The sequence below is a fragment of the Rutidosis leptorrhynchoides genome, chromosome 8 (genome assembly GCF_046630445.1).
Source record: "Rutidosis leptorrhynchoides isolate AG116_Rl617_1_P2 chromosome 8, CSIRO_AGI_Rlap_v1, whole genome shotgun sequence".
Classification (NCBI taxonomy): Eukaryota; Viridiplantae; Streptophyta; class Magnoliopsida; order Asterales; family Asteraceae; genus Rutidosis; species Rutidosis leptorrhynchoides.
Window position 1 is genome coordinate 13,484,598 of NC_092340.1, and position 18,374 is coordinate 13,502,971.

Genomic DNA, 18,374 nt, shown 5'->3' on the forward strand with positions numbered 1-18,374 from the left:
ACATTTTAAAGCATGTATTTCTCAGGTGCTTAGACGTTGTTGCTTCCACTGTTAGACTTGCTGTTATAGTCTTGGTGCTATAGACTTGCTGTTACAGACTCGCTGTGTTAGACTTCCGCTGCATTGTTTAGAGATGTCTCAATCATGGAACTTTTACTTTGCATTCACAACTTATGTTATATTTGAACAATGGTTTTGTAATGACCTTTGTGTCACGTACTTATGTTAATGCTTTCTATTCGTAGAAGCACGTTATCTTTTGTAAAATATTTGACGTTGGAAAAGACATTACCTTGACGTTGAAAAAGACGTTACCTTTTGTAAAACATTTGACGTTGGTAAAGACGTTACCTTTTGTAAAACAGTTGACGTTGGTGAAAACGTTGTCTTTTCATGAATGTAAAACTTGTTTTTAAACAGCATATAGTGTTGTAACCGTGTAAAGATCCTGTTGTTGATGATCCGTACACATTGTTTTTGTACGGGGCGTCACAACATCCTTTTAAAAGAGTACTAAAATCCTAAATTTAATTTTGTCAAAAAAGTATTGATTCTTAACATTTGGGTATTTTTGGCAAAAGTAGATGTTAGCTTTAAGCTGATAGTTGTTAGCATGTAGCTATTAGTTTGCAGATTTTTGTAAGTATTTAGGTATTTAACAGGTTATTTGAAACTATTAAAATAAAGAATAAAATAACAAAAAATTAAAATCTGTTTCTCAAAAGCTAGCTCAATTAGCTTTTAATTTTTAGGTTTTTTTTATTCGTAAAAAAGCTTTAAGCTCTTGTTGCCCAAGCGGATTTTTTTACATAATGAACTTTTTTCATAAAAGTTAGAAGCTAAAAGTTAAAAGCTTAAAAAATTTGTTGTCAAAATGCCATCTATTCCTTGAAAACCTTATTTTTTTCCTTCTCTTTATCTCACTCGATTTCTATATACATAGGATTTGTTTTGCAAAAATAGTTGGTAGCTTGTAGCTGTTAGCTTTTTATATATATTTAGGTGTTTAACAAGGTTGCTTGAAACTGTTGAAATATAACTATTGCTAAAAGTGTATGTATAAGACTCTGGATGAAAAGAACATTAACCTTAAAGTGTATACATTAATGAAGCTCCGGTATGCAACCCACGTATAGATTACCGAAACAATTCTTCAACTATTGAAATCGATCAAAACATTATTCACATAAGCATTTCATCAAACACGTGGAGTGCATCAAAGAAAATGCTTATTTCCATTCATGTCAACAAAAACATCAATTGTATAAAAAAACACAAACAACCTTACAATATGCAAAACATGAATGAATACTTGAGATGCAAACGATTTAGTTACAATACAGTTTAATCATAAACTCTATATGAAAACCACTTTAAAAATGATATGAATAAATGATAAATTACAATTGAATATCCAAAACCATATTTATTGGATCACCAGATCTCGATTTACCCGTACAAATAAATTGATATGCTTCAATAACAGAAAGATTTAGAGCCCCCAACATCACGAAATTAGTTGATAAATCGAAGAATCACAAAATTAATGAAGATTTATACATAGATAGAGATGAAAAGCTAAAATCGGAAATTGGTCGTTGACAATTTGAAAATAGAGAACACCTAATGTAGAATGAAGAGGCGCGAGATAGAAGATAGTCGTGTACAATCTCTCTTTTCAAATTAAGCATGCGTACTGCAGCGTTGGAAATCGATAAGGTTGCTCAAAAAAAATAATTTTCATGTGTTCTTCCTATTTTGCACAGGTCCCCACGTTGTTGTATTTCAAATAAATAATTAAAAATTAAATTAAATTTAACTTAATTGAAAAGTTTTTAACCTTTTTTGTGTTTGCATTTTCACATGTGCAATTGCAACCATCTTTTACCTTTTTTCAGTTACATAAATTATAAATTATTTATTATTATTTTATCTAATTAAAATAATCTTATTTTGATTTAAAATTAAATTTGTTGATGACATCATCTAAGATATCTAGAATTTTTTCTTTTTATTTTTTAGGTTAAAGCTAAAAATAGGCTACAAACTTACACAAATGTACCGATGTCGTTCACAAACTCATTTCCGTCCTACTGTCGCCTAAAAACTTTCAAAAAATGTGCTAATATCAACATTTTATATTTTTGATCTGTTGAATACTAAATTTGACCTGATAAATTTTAAAAAAAAAAAAAAAAATGAAGATCCATTCCACGAACGACACATGTTGAATTGATACCATTTTTAACCGGTTTAGCCGGTAGCAAGTCATTTTTGTTTACATTGGTACACTTTTTGAAAGTTTTTGTTTACATTGGTACACTTTTTGAAAGTTTATAGGCGACAGTAGGACGGAAATGAGTTTGTGGGCGACATCGGTACATTTGTGTAAGTTTGTAGTCTATTTTTAACTTTAACCCTTAATTTTTTTTAACAAATAAAAAGGTTATTTATGATGTCATCATAGTTGTCTTTTATAAGATAGTATAGAAGTATAGATAGATTGGTAAATTTTTTATTCCTCCTATCAATCATACTTTATCATATTATCACAAGACTCTTCTTTCACATCTCCAACCAATATAGTCATTACATCACATTTTCAGCTTACACCGCCACATAATCATAAAAAAACTCGCACCACTAATCCACCCACACCACCACTACAAAATGTCTTATGAGTTTTTCTCGCATAAAAACATAAAAACTTTATAAAAAGCATAGGAGTTTTCATTTGAATGAAAAACTCTTTAATACAACGATAGAAAAAATATGCCAATTAACCTCGCAACTAAAAAACAAACTAAACAATTAAAACAAATCTAGCTAATAGAGATTATATAAAGATGAGTTCAGCCAACTAAATAACAAAGATACGGAAACAAGGAACAAAGAACAACCAAACAATGCATATGGATCAAATAAACAAAACCAAAGCAAACTATAACAAACACACACCAACACAACCAAAACCCAACACATAATCAATTATGGGATACCAAGCTTGTTCGCGGCTTGAGAGCCTTTCCTTCTCTCGTTCCCTGTTTAATAAGCTTTCCCTCAACTTGCTCAAATCAAACTGATTTTTCCTTGCGTATTGATTATTAGAAAATAACAATTGACTACATTGTGATTCCTCATTTCTTGAAACATATGACATTACATGATATATATAGCCACATGCAGGACAATCCAGAAGGCTATGACAACCTAAAAGACTATAACTTACATTATATTAACTAGGGCATAATGACCTATAAAGATATCCATCAACATTCCCCCGCAGTTATAACGGGAGAAGTAAAAACGCTAAAACTGGATCAGAACACATTTAACATACAAAGTAACTTTTTTTTCTTCTCTACATACAAAGTAACTTTTTTTTTCTTCTCTTAATTGATGCTCGGAGCTGAACTAATATTCGCTGATATAGTTGTATATTGCCTAACAGTGTGTTCCTTTTCTATAACGTGTTTTTTTTCTTTTATGTCATGACTTGCTTTGCCTAAGGACTGAGCAAGACTTGGGCAGACAACTTTTTTCGGTGATAACAATCATTTGCAACTGCAAAAAAGGAGATTTAACAACAACAAAAAAAAAAAAAATCTGGCTTTAGAACCTAGTCAAACCATTCCAGTTTGATCTTCCTAGATCGACCCGAAATCCACTCGAAACTCTTGAAATGTATAGCGACTATTCGGGGTGGTCGGTCATGTCCTGTATGTATAGTTTCTGTTACGGAGTGCACAATTGTCATTGTTGATAGGGCCAATGTGTTGGTGTCATTATGTTTTTTTATGATGGCCGATTCAGGTTATGTTTTAAGTCAGGTATAAAATAAAAAGATCGTTGCTTGCAGGAAAATGGATTAAAATATTTAATAGTCACTGAAAGTTTTTTTTTTTAGTTTGCAAAATCTTTTCAGCTATGATACTAATGATGATAGTATAATTTTATCTAATATATTCAAGTACCAAGTATTTGTCACAAAGTTATACTTTCGGTCTTTACGACACAATGTTGTAAGTCAACCTAATTTGATTCGTATCTAAATAACCTAATTTGATTCGTATCTAAATGGTTCTAGTTGGCACCTATAATCTAGTGAAGGTGACTGACATACAAGTTTATAAAGTTTCCATTACTTTTGCAACAAAAAAAAAAAAAAAATAAAAAAAATAAAAAATAATAAAAAATATGTGATAACTAGTAGCCAAAGCAATACACCAATAACTTAAAGTGCAGAGCAGTAACGGAAGACTACTACAGCCCACAAAAAGCACTAAAAAGTAAATTAAAACATACCTAAGAGCTGATGCATAAAACGCTACAGAGAGACGCTATGAACGGTATGAACTGACATGCATGTGGAATTTTAAAAAATACTTCGGTAGAGGCAACATCATTATGGAGCTTGTAAAATGTCTTTGCTACCAGATTGAATCGGACAGCTACGCTTGCTAAGTGGGTGAAGATCAACATGGTATTTTCACAAACCATTCTGAATAATCTCTTTTCAACTCATGAATTTTGAGTTTCCAACTAATAGAAGAATCTCTTTCAACAAGAAGCAAGTGATCTCGGGACTCAAACATATTATTCGAATTAGCAAAAAGAAAAGAGGTCAGTTGTGTACGTACAACCTCATCATCCAAATTATAATAAATAAAGTTGCGTTTTTTATGCCAATGAACGGCATTGTTCCAATAAACACCGGGACCACTATCCATACGACTATAAAAAGCGTATGCATAATTACACCTACAGGAAGAAGCTTTCCAAGTGCAAGTTTGTGAGTCATAAATTCCTATCGAGTATTTACCCATCCAAACGTTATTAACAGATACAATTTTATAATAAGGTGATTTCGATGGATCAAACACTAAGGTCATACCACAATTATAGTTTGTATTAAAAATTTCGTGTTTAGGAAGCCTATTGAATTGGTTGATAGTTGGATTGTATACGTAACGATTGATGAACGTAAACCCCAACTTGTGATCATAATAATCACGACAACACAACATTAATCCATTACACGAGTGCACAATACGCGTTGTTCCCTTATCATCTGGAGCAAAATTCAGGGTATTGTTAGGTGCTATACTTCGATTTTCGACGTCGAATGGGATGAAATAATGGTCTTGTTTAAGTGTGTTTTTATCTATGGCGTAGAGACCAGAAGGAGGAGGATTAGGGTTACGCTTTAGGAAGAGTTGGTTGAAGGTAGGATGTGAGATAAGAGAGTACCAGCTTTTGGATACGGACTTAAACCGAAGCAATGATATTACCGGTAATCTTAACATGATTTCTGTAACAAGGTCGTCGCAGTATCCAATTTTATCAGCAGCAACATGTAACAGAGATGATGATTGATTGTTTGGCATCGTAACGACACCAACGACGTCACTTTCGTTTACTCTGATTCTTTTGGTATTTGCGGTCATCGTTCAATAACTAACTAATATTGAACAGCAATTTTGACATTCAGATGAAAGATACACAATCATACTTGTTAAACTCTAGATGCGTTGCAGGAAAAGCTCTCGTGTTTATATAACTTGGGGTTTCTTATTTTTTATTTTTTACCTTTTTAATAAAGTATGCAGAATCTATCTATTTTGTAGTCAAATTAGGATTAGATTTGTATTATAAAGTAAGAATTCTTCCCCTTATAAAGAAACTAAACTAAATATAATTTCTTTTTCGGCCCACTTTTTACCGGTCGGTGGAATCTTTATGCTCAAATTCCGATTCAAGCAATCCCTGCGAATTATGACCCTCGTCCGGAATATGAGCAAATATATCATGTTAATCGTTCAACCGTATTTTGGCCATCTTACGTGAAGCTGACATTAATTCCACATAAAATTGTTTCCTAGCATTATAATTGACTTTAAAGTCTTGTAGCATTTAATCGACTAACACTTTTATGGACGTTATGACAATTGCAATTGCAAATATTATCATTAGAAAAATATTAATATGAATAGGGTTAAAGTAATGCTAAAATGTGCTTAGGCACATATAAATAAGTATTAGTTAATTTCATATTTTCCTTTTAAAGAAAAGAAGAGAAAATTGCGCGGATCGTTTTCGTAGTTTGTACTATATTGCATGGTTAATCAAAGTATCAGTTTTTGGTGGGGATAGTCACTATGGTTTGCAAGAGGAGCAAAGATAGTCCAATTCACTAACGTCTGTTATAAGTCTGTTAAATTTGGTCATGTTACAAGCATGTGAAGGTATTTTCGTTATTAGACCTATCTTCACCATTATTATCCCATCCTCGTCCCCCAAAAATAATAATCTAAATTTTGAAAAGATTAAATCCAAAAACTAAAATCTAAACATAAATCAACAAAAAAAAGACTAAAAAAACCCTGGATCAGTGATGTGTTATTGATAATAGTCGAACAGCTACAAAAATCGTTTCATTCATCAAATATTTTCTGAAAAGTAGTTGAGCTATTTAAGTTTGACCCAGGGCTTCACCATCGTCACCACCCTCATTAAGAATTCACCATCGTTCGTAATCATTGTCTCTCCGTAGAACTTCCTCCATATCATCACTCATTCTATTTCCTCCAAAATGGAAGTATTTTCTTTATTTATTAAAACTTCACTGTGAGGCTACGGTGGTGGTTTTGTTTCCGATACCAGATCTGGAATTCTAGAACCAGATCTACATTCCCAAAGGTTTCGATTACATTTATTCAGTCGACATGTTGGCTACTTTAGAATTCCGGTACAAGATTGTATTTTACGGCATCAGATCTGGGGTGAAAGTTGGTTTCATTTGTAACGAATTTGACCGTTGGTGGTTGTTGAGGGTTTCGACCGACAATAGGTGGATGTGGTCATCACCGGCGACGGTGGTCAACTCTGAAGTGCTTAGTAACTGGATGGTCATCTCCGCCTAGGGTTGTCAATTCTGGCTACAATCTCTTCGAAGGTTTGTATGCGTGAAGGTAAATTGGAAGTAACATCTGTTGGGGGAGAATGTGGGTTAATGTAGGATTATGCTTAATGATTATACTAATCTTAACCCATAACAATAAGTGTTTTGATGATGACATATGCACATAATTAAAGGTGATGGTAGACATCTTGACATGAATATACAAGTTCACTAATCCATACTTACTTTAGCAAAAGAGCAAAACCAAATAAAGCTTAAAAGGAAAATGTAAGCTACACGGTTAGGTACACGGTCGACTGCAGGTCAGAACGTGGAGCCTTGCACCCTGATTTATGAAATCAGGGTTGCACGGTTGACCTTACGGTCAACCGTGGGTCGAGTGGTCGACCGTAAAAGGTTCTGTCATAAATCCCACCATTTTTAGTTCGACCACTTCGGGGCATCTATAATTTATGAAACCTGTTCAAACATGCTTAGAATAGTTGCCTCTCTTATACCCAAAGGAGTGTTGGTCACTAGAACACTAATCTTGATTAATCACACTTAATGACACCTTAATGACGGTTAAGCCTTGATTAAGGATAACACATAAGTATTATAGGAAAACATGTACATCTAAAATGTATCTAGACATACTTAGGATGGTCACCAAGTCCCAACCAAGAGTTGCTCCTTCTTTGTACATGTGTTAGACATTAATGTATACTTATACATTAATTTTGCAGGTGTCACTTTGCAAGTAAAACTTACATAGCCTTAGTTCAATGCTATGTTATCACTATATGTTTAATCCTAGATTAATTAATAATCTCTTGCTAGCCATTATATGAATATTACTTGCTATTAATACATGTGTATTATTTGACTATATGCTAAGTAGTTATTTAATATGTATATGTATGAACCTTGTCTTGATATGTGTTACAAGTTGGGATTCCACCAACTAGTATTTGGACTACTTCAATATATGCTACTTAGATAATGCTTAATATGTCATAATCTAGTAATCTTAAAAGACAATGAATCATTAACACACATATGTTTTCTTAAGTCTAAAATTAAGTTTATGAATGGTTTAAACTTGATTTTAACTTGATGTCTTGCAACATGCTAAATTGATATTACTTGCTTAATTTGTCAAGACATCATTAACACACTTAATTAATTACAAACAAGTTCAAATTTGAATTATAGCATGCTTTGTGATTAAAATGGGTTGTTGTCATCAATGACATGTTAACCAACCAATAGGGATTTAGCAAACGTGTTAACATAAAGGATTATGAAAAAACTGAGATTGCCTCAAATGATTATCATGACTTGTATCCAAGAATGTTAGACTTTTCACTTTGAGCATGACAAGTCACTATCGAGGCAGTACATGCAAGGTAAATGAACATTTAATGCATATAGTACTTGTATAGGATGTTGGGTATCTTTTGCAGGTGTTAAATGAAGTAAAGAGTCCAAAGTTAAATGTTCAAAACTGATTCAAACGGCTATACAACGGATAGGAGTTTTGGACTGGACCATGTGCTCCAAGCCGCAGCAACGGCTACTTTTTTATCTCTCCATATAAATAGCAAGACTTAGAGAACTTTGAAGACTTGGACCTCTTGCATGAGACAACTCAAAATCATCAGAGAATCACAAGAACATAACACATATACATATGTTTGTGATTAGCGAGAGAAGTTCTATAATCTCATAGATTATTGAAGGGGTTGTAAACTTACTTTCAAATTATCATCTTTGTAAGTTTACATAGTGTTGTAATAATCCTTAGAATTGTCTTAGGATTGTCATTGCTAGAAAAGGGCGAGTCTTTATACTTTTTAATTAGAAGCATATGCTAGCTTAGCTGTAGCGACTCGACAAAATCATCATTGACGGCGCCGTCTACTTAGGTCCCATTATGTGGTCGTAAGTCTTTAAAATAGCGTTTGACCAAAAATATGTCGCATTCATTTCAAATGTAAAGATTGTTTCAAAGTTTACAAGAATAGTTCAACCACAAGTTACGTTACAACGTTATAAGTACAAATGAAACCTATGCGTCACAATTTAAAAGTAGCCAAAAGACGCTCCATGTATGCATATATACTCGACTTCCAATGCAAGTATCAAAATAATGAGCGGAAGCATGTATCACAAAACGTTCAAGGACCTGAGAAAAACATAGAAATCTGTCAACAAAAACGTTGGTGAAATCATAGGTTTAAGTAAGTAAGTAAGTACAAATGAACCACAAGATTTATAACATTGAAATAATAGTAAACCATTCTAAAATTTGTTATCACGAGCACCCAAATATCAAGGCTTAACTTTCCATCCATAGAACCCCATCACAATAGTGTTATAACATACACTGTTTCTAGAAAATATATTTCATCCAATGACGGTAGCGAACCGTCCGAATGAGGGTTTGTCAAACCCTTATAGCCATACAACATAAGTTCTCGCTTACACCCGGCAAGTGTAACTAATGATAATCGAATTGAGGATTTTTGTTCTAACTCGTATGTAGAATGTTTGTTTTCGTACTCATGTTCACTTTGTAAAATGAAACGTTTATGTTTTCTCATCCCAAATGTAAGTTTAAAAGGGTAAAAGTGGGACTATGATCTCACCTTGAGTGCACGAGTAATAAAGTACTTCACAAGTAAACGTGTGTAAGGACGGATGCTAGTCTTGACCTAAACAAGTAGGTTGTATCAATAACGGTGAACACTGTTGGTCAAAGTTGTTCAATTAGTCCTATGGCTCATTACGACTCGATTATATAGCATGTGAATCAAATTGTCAAGTTTCATGCAAGATATAAGTATAAAAGCATGTTAGAACGATTGGATAAGTGTTTGGTTAAGTTTGAATAAAAGTCAACTTTGGTCAAGTCATAGTCAACGAAAAAGTCAACACGTTCGGGTCGGGTCCCGAACTATTTTTTCCTGAGGTTTTTAATCATATATAAGCATGTTGGCCAAGTTTCATGTTAATCGGAGGTGTGTAGCATAGTTAGAATTAAACGAAAAATTGTAAAGTTGATCAGTCCCTGACCACGCCTAATGTCGCGCCGCGACCAAGGAGTGCCGCGCCGCGGCAATCAACGTGAACTGGTGCCTGGTCAGTTTCAATTGTTCAAGTCTCAACCGAACTTCAGTTAAGCACAAGTCGCAAACCGTAAACACTTAAAACGCATACCATATATCGTTGGAAAGGAAATTTGACGAGGAACACAACTAAACACATTTTATCAATCAAAATTATCATTTGCAATAATCGAATTTCCAAATTGAATGATCAATAAATGCCCATCATTAATGCTTCAAATTCTTAAATGCACATTTATTATTCAGGAATTAAATGCACACATATGATACGCCGTTTCGTAGGTAATTACGCATACAATACAACTAAACACTTACAAACCACATTGCAAAGCATTCAATGCATCAAAAGTTCATTTTACTTCTATCAAACCCTAACTCAAAGTCACAAATTTAACAATTATGTTTATGAAGCTATTCCCTGTCAACCTACATATCAAATTGAAGCTAGTGATGCTAGTAACACATTTAATACATGCACTTTTAACATCTAACAACGTTTAAGCAACCAAATCTCAAGATTAAACACACCCATTTTCAAGTTCATGTTAGTTACTCAAAATAACGAGATCGAACATATAAATCATATATTCATGTTAAACTTGAGCCATAGACACTAATTAACACTTTTATAAGTTAAAAACATCAAGAACAAAGAATCTAGTGTTTTTAGAAAGTCACCCAAACTTGATGAAATCGGTATGGAATTGAAGAAGAAGATGCAAGGATTTCAAATATGTAATTTGTTTTGATGTTTGATTGCTAGATTGGAAATGGATGACGAATCTTTGAATTGGTGTTTGAGAGAAAAAGTTGAAGTATTGAAAGAGAGGAGGAGGTGAATGAATGGATGAGAGTTCATGGTTGACTAGTTGACCTAGTCAAGAGTTTGGTCTCTTGGCAAGTTTAGTCCCTCAAGTTTCAAAGCGGGTGCGTGAATTAACCGAACGAATTAATTTAAATACGCGAGAGTAAACGGGAGATGTTAAAATCCAATAACGGAAATATTAAGAACATTAGCTAACGGAGGATACGAATCTAGATACGAAAGATATTAATAAAATAAAAAGACGGGCGTTAAAATAATTTTAACGGAAAAAAGTGGGATGTTACATTACTCACACCTTAAAAGAAATTTCTTCCCGAAATTTAGTTGGAGGTAGTAGTCGATGTATCTTCCTCGAGACCTTGCGTTGTCAATTCTACAAATCAGTGAGGGTACTTCCTTGGGCATTGATGTGTGCAGCAGCGTATATGAAATAGTTATATTTTTATTGCGAAATACTATTAAATACGATACAATTTTACACAAATTATTTATTTATTTATTGAGTGGATATACCTATACTTTGCTACAACACTTATAGGCAGTGTACCTAATCGTACAGTAGTGTAGTTTTTAGTAAGACCGGTTCTTTCCACAGGGATACAGTAAACAAGTTTAACGCTATAATTATTTTAACCTATAATTATAAAAATATAAATATAAATATATATATATATATATATATATATATATATATATATATATATATATATATATATATATATATATATATATATATATATATATATAAGTAGTATTATTATTATAAAAGGGGGTTTTTACCGTTTAATGACTGGTTTGTCGATTTTATGTCTTAAGTCACAATTAAAACCTAATGTAAAATATTAAAAATAAATATAACTTAATTTAAAGCGTAAGTAAATGACGATAATAAAATTTCGATAAATAAAAGTGCGATAAGTAAAATGATAGTAAATAAAATTGCGATAATTAAAAGTGCGATAAATAAAATGACAGTAAATAAAAGTGCGATGAGATATAAAATAAAAGAATTATGCTTATTTAAACTTCCGTAATCATGATGTTTGACGTGTTGATTTTAATTTATTACCATGGGTTAATTGTCCTTTGTCCTGGATTATTCGATATGTCCATACGGTTTTGTCCATAATAGTCCATCAGTTATAAATGTAAAGTGCGAGAGTCTTCGTCAAATTATCCTTATACCCGAAGTCAAATATTTCAACTAATTGGGGATTCGAACTGTAACAAGGTCTTAATACTTTGTTTAATGAATACACCAGGTTATCGACTGCGTGTAATCCAAGGTTTTACTACTTTGTTAACAATTACACCAATTACCCTTGAATGTAATCCACCCCTGTTTTAATGAGTCCATTAACTATTAATCCATCCCCGTGTCCGGTAAAATGAACGATAATTCGTATTTATAGATATCCCGCCCACCGTACCCGATTAAGCGTATGTGGATATATATAGATACGTTAAATTGTAATCTTTATATTAAATTAACGAGGTATCGTTTAGTTAATATAAAGCCCATTAATAGCCCATAGTCCAATTTCCACAAGTGTCGTTCTTTTGTCCAAACCCCAATTATGGTACAAAGCCCAATTACCCCGTCTTTAATATTTAGCCCAACATCACAATTATTTCAGCTTAAATAAGCATAATAATAACTTAGCTACGAGACATTAATTTAAAAAGGTTGAACATAACTTACAATGAGTATTAATAGCGTAACGTTACACGGACAGAATTTCGACTTACAAACTTAAAACATTCGCTAACATAACCTTATTATTATTAATCTTAAATTAAAATTAAAATTATAAATATAAATATATATATATATATATATATATATATATATATATATATATATATATATATATATATATATATATATATATATATATATATATATTTGTGAGAGAGAGATTGATAAAGGAGTGTTTTTGTTCGCTGAAACTCGTGCAATTTATAGGATGTCAGCTGCTACAGTACTTCATGCGATCGCATGGAGTTTGTGCTTCCTGGCCATGCGGTCGCATGGCCGCCTTTCACTGGTCAGGTACTTTTGTTTGCAAGCTTGCCGACATTTATTAAATATATATATAATATATATATTATATTATATTTATATGCATAGTTGACTTGTACATTTAGCTCTGTTGCGTCGCGCGTTGATAGTTGGTTCAGGTCCCGGTTCCGGATTTTCAAACGTCCTTTCGTACGATTTAATATCTTGTACTTTGCGTTTCGCGGCTCGTACTCTTGTAATTTTTAGACGTTTCTCATCAATAAATTGAACCACTTTGATTGTACTTTGTACTTTTTAGCTTTTTGGTCGTTTGCGTCTTTAAATCGTTGAATCTGGCTTTTGTCTTCACATTTTATTATTTAAATGAATATCACTTGTAAATAGAACAATTGCAACCAAAAGCTTGTCTTTCTTGAGGGATAATGCTATGAAATATATGTTCGTTTTTAGCATTAATAGGAATTCCGACGAACTTTGACAGTTGGGATTTTACATTGTCTTAAGGTTTGGTTTTACGATCCATAATTTCAACCAGTTCTCCCATGAAGTGGAGTTTGTCATCAATAGTAAGCTCATCTAAAAGAAATAACAAGTTTCGGTTCCGCAGGACACTTCTCAAAGTTTGATACATGGAATGTAGGATAGACTGGAACCTAATTGAGTCGGAAGATCTAAACGGTATGTAGCGGGTCCAGTACGCCCCAAGATTTCAAAAGGATTAATATCGCGGATTTAACTTCCTTCGTTTTGCCAAAACGGATTACACCCTTTCATGGTGCGACTTTCAACATTTCATGGTTTCCCACTTGAGATTCGAGAGGCTTACATCTAACATCGGCATAGCTCTTTTGGCGACTACGGGTTGTCTTGAGCCCTTCTCGGACTTGAACGATCTTAACGGTTATTTCTTAAATGAGTTCGGATCCGGTGATTTGCTTGTCACCTACTTCGGCCTAACGAAAAAGAGAATGACATTTGCGGCCATATAAAGTTTCAAAAAGGTGCGGCGCTAATACTAGAGTGATAACTATCATTGTAAAAGGGATCGGCTAAAGGCAACAATACAAGTTTGTAACATATCTTTCCAAGATTTGTATCGTTCGTCAGGTTGTGCATGATACGCGGTACTCACGTTTAAACGGGTTTCCACGGTTTCTTGTAAGGCACCCCAAAATCTAGAAGTGGAACGAGTATCTTGGTTGGAATAATCGATAAGGGAACACCGTGTTGGGATAGAATTCCTTAAGATATGTTTGAACAAGTTAGTTAAGGCTCGAAAACGTTTGCTGGAACAAGTTTCTTATCGGTCACTGAAAATGTTCGTCAGGGCTATTCACCCTCGTGGCGAATACTAGTAATACGTGAAGAGTCTCTCTCTCCATTGAGAATTTAGATGAAAGGTTTCCTTATACGGAAGTACGAGCGAAAAAGATAGGAGTGAAATGAGGATTTAGAATAGGATGAGTTTTCACCTCGATGTAGCCATATCGCGCATCTTGTGGCCAAATGTTGAGACTTGGTGGGAAAGAGATAGTACACGTAGTTGTATAGTTCAGAGTTGAGTAGTAGTTGGCCGTATATCAGAAGCATAAGGACGATAAGTTGAAGAAGAAAGAGGTATCCTTGGATTGTGTGTTATCTTGGGTCCAAGTAATATCAGACGGCAATAGTGAAATAACAGAGTTATGTATTGTGGTACGTGGTGATGAGAAGATTGATCGGATCCATAATTAAGTATTCAAATTCTTCGTATAAAATAACGAATTTCAGTTTCCTTGATTTCTAGTCGAGAGAGTATGCCTTTCGGGAGTTCACGTAGAAATATTTCCATATTTGAGTTCCATCTTGTGCTACACGAATTTAGCTAGTAAGGTTGGTGCGGATAATCACGTTCGAGGTTGGAACACGGAGAGATTAAGGGACGAGCGATACGAGAAGAGTCGACAATGAATCTTCGATAATAACCGGCGGTATCCAAGATTTTGCGAATACAAGTCGGAGTCATGAGGGTTTCCCGATTACGTGTGACTTCGATCTTTGCGAGATCTACTTTAATACCTTGACCACTAACAACAAGGTTTATAAAATGGACTTCGTTTAACCGAAATTCACACTTGGAGAGTTTGGCATAGAGCTGTTCTTTTCTCAAGAGTTCGAGCGTAAGACGAAGATGTTGTTCGTTTTTCTTCTTCACTTGAATTGAATAGGTTAGGACATCACCCATGGATATGATGACGGATTTGTCTAGATAAGTTTACACACGCGATTCATAAGACCATGAATATGGACAGAGCCTTAGTTAACTGAACGACACTAAAAGAAATTCATAACTATCGTAACAAGTTCGGAAAGTGGTTTTGGAGACATCTTCTCCCCTAACCCTCAATTGATGATAACCGGAATGGTGGTCGATTTTGGAATACACACGAGATCCTTGTAATTGATCAAGAGGTCATCGATACGGGGAAGAGGATATCGGTTCTTAACCAGAAATTATCTAGTTCACGATAATCTATACATATTTGTAAGGAAACATTTTCTTCTTAACGGATAGGTGTTGAGCTCCCTAGTTCTATAGGTTTCAAGTTAAATTCAAACTTTTTACCCAAAAAGTCTAACGTACACCCTCCGATAAATTTTGTCGGCACGCAATAGTTTTTCGTTGGTTACTTGAATGGCATAAGTAGTATTTAAGGAAAATGGTGGAGTGCAAGGAGTAGGAACTAAAGCCTTGGATACAAAACATTCATCGGCACCCGAATCGAATAAACAAGAAATATAAGAGTTGTTGAGAAGAAACATACCCATGACTAGTTCATTGTCATCTCGGGCATCCTTGGCATTAGTGTTGAAAGCTCAACGGCGTGCATTGGTTTTAACTTTATTCTTTGGGCATGCATTTCTAAAATGACCCGGTTGGCCACATTCGAAACAAACACCCGCTTTTAGCGCATTGGGCCCCTTTTGAGCGACGGGGACGGTACTTTTACAATCGCTGGCCACATGGCCACTTCTTTGACACTTGTTGCAAAATGGTTTGCCACATTCACCCAAATGATGTTTGCGGCACTTGTTACAATAAGGTAGGTTTCCGGCATACCCCTTCTTGCCACCGGGGGCAAAAGGATTCTTGGTGAAGTAGTTGCAGTTGAGGTTGCTTGATTGAGAGGCTTCTCGTTTTCTTTTGTTGCTACCCGATCGATCCTCAGTCGTTGGTGCCGGCGCTTAAAATTCATCCACCGTTTATATAAATTGGCGGGCCATTGTTAAAACCTCATGTAGGTTAACGGGTCTTGATGACATTACCCCGTGTTGAATGCTCTTAGGGAGGCCATCCATGTAAAGTTCAACTCTTAGGGACTCGGGAGTCATGAGGGTTGGACACATTAAGGCTAGTTTGACAAACCGTTGATTATATGCTTCGAGATCATCCCTGACTGTTTTTAAATTTCTTAGCCCCTGTTCGAGCCTTAGAGCCTCATCGCACGGGAAGTATTCGGTGATCATTCTTTCTCTTAGTTCGGTCCAAGAGAGTGTGTGGTTTCATCGGTACCCACCGATTGTACATACGTGTTCCACCATGAGAGAGCAATATCGGTGAAATTGAGGGTGGAAAACTTGACCTTTTTTTGGTCCCGACAACCGCTTATGCTAAAAACGGCTTCCGTTTGTTCAAACCATCAGGTGAGAGAAACCGGTCCCCCGGTTCCATCGAAAGTGGGAGGTTTGCACCCCATGAAGTTCTTGTAGGAGCACCCCTTGTTTGAATTACCGGCTCCATGATTGTTGTTGTTGGAGGAGGAGTGACCGGCCATGGCCGCATCCACGGCGGTGGCTATCATTCGTTGAAGAGCTTGTTCGAGAGTTTCGTGAGGAGTGTTGTGTTGACCTCGGTGAGCCATTGTTCCTTCATGAAACAAGAATATCGTTGATTAGTATTCTCAACAATACTAATCGTGATATGGAATAATGATGAAGAGAAAATTTTCCTTGACCCGTCTTAAATTATTTATGTCATAATGTCGGAACGTCCATATGAGTCACCGTAATATAATCCCGACAATTATATTACCCTAATTCATATGTGCATTTGACATTATTTCACAAAGTCAAGGTGACGTGTCAATCAAATTAAATAAGGTGAGATTAAGATAGAATAAGAGTTAGGTATGAATAAAAGAGTTCGAGTATAAATGCACAAGTAGTCAAGTAATTCCTACTTCAAGTATATATGCCGGTTGTAGTCTAGACTCACTAATGTACCCTATGACTCGGGGTTGACACCAATGACCTCTAAATCCCTACAACCAACATTCTGATACCATCTATAGCGACCCGACAAAATCGTTATTGACGGCGCCATCTACTTAGGTCCCATTACGTGGTCGTAAGTCTTTAAAATAACGTTTGACCAAAAATATGTCGCATTCATTTCAAATGTAAAGATTGTTTCAAAGTTTACAAGAATAGTTCAACCACAAGATACGTTACAACGTTATAAATACAAATGAAACCTATGCGACACAATTTAAAAGTAGCCAAACGAGGCTCCATATATGCATATGTACTCGACTTCCAATGCAAGTATCAAAATAATGAGCGAAAGCATGTATCACAAAACGTTCAACGACCTGAGAAAAACATAGAAATCTGTCAATGAAAACGTTGGTGAAATCATAGGTTTAAGTAAGTAAGTAAGTACAAATGAACCACAAAATTTATAACATTGAAATAATAGTAAACCATTCAAAAATTTGTTATCACGAGCACCCAATTATCAAGGCTTAACTTTTCATCCATAGAACCCCATCACAATAGTGTTAGAACATACACTGTTTCTTGAAAATATATTTCATCCAATAACGGTAGCGAACCGTCCAAATGAGGGTTTGTCAAACCCGTATGGTCATACAACATAAGTTCTCGCTTACACCCGGCAAGTGTAACTAATGATAATCGAATTGAGGATTTTTGTTCTAACTCGTATGTAGAATGTTTGTTTTTGTACTTATGTTCACTTTGTAAAATGAAACGTTTATATTTTCTCATCCCAAATGTAAGTTTAAAAGGGTAAAAGTGGAGCTATGATCTCACCTTGAGTGCACAAGTAATAATGTACTTCACAAGTAAACGTGTGTAAGGACGGATGCTAGTCTTGACCTAAACAAGTAGGTTGTATCAATAACGGTGAACACTGTTGGTCAAAGTTGTTCAATTAGTCTTATGGCTCGTTACGACTCGATTATATAGCATGTGAATCAAATTGTCAAGTTTCATGCAAGATATAAGTATAAAAGCATGTTAGAACGATTGCATAAGTGTTTGGTTAAGTTTGAATAAAAGTAACTTTGGTCAAGTCAAAGTCAACGAAAAAGTAAACACGTTCGGGTCGGGTCCCTAATTATTTTTTTTTCTGAGGTTTTTAATCATATATAAGCATGTTGGCCAAGTTTCATGTTAATCGGAGGTGCGTAGCATAGTTAGAAATAAACA

At 34.6% G+C, this 18,374-nt stretch overlaps 1 protein-coding gene across 1 annotated transcript; it reads right to left on the reverse strand.

Moving 5' to 3' along the window:
- Positions 1-4,475: 4,475 nt before the first annotated feature.
- Positions 4,476-5,447, reverse strand: LOC139863170 (F-box protein At5g07610-like). Its single transcript, XM_071851817.1, has one exon. The coding sequence runs from the start codon at positions 5,445-5,447 to the stop codon at positions 4,476-4,478; it is 972 nt and encodes a 323-aa protein (XP_071707918.1).
- Between the last annotated feature and the right edge of the window lie 12,927 nt (positions 5,448-18,374).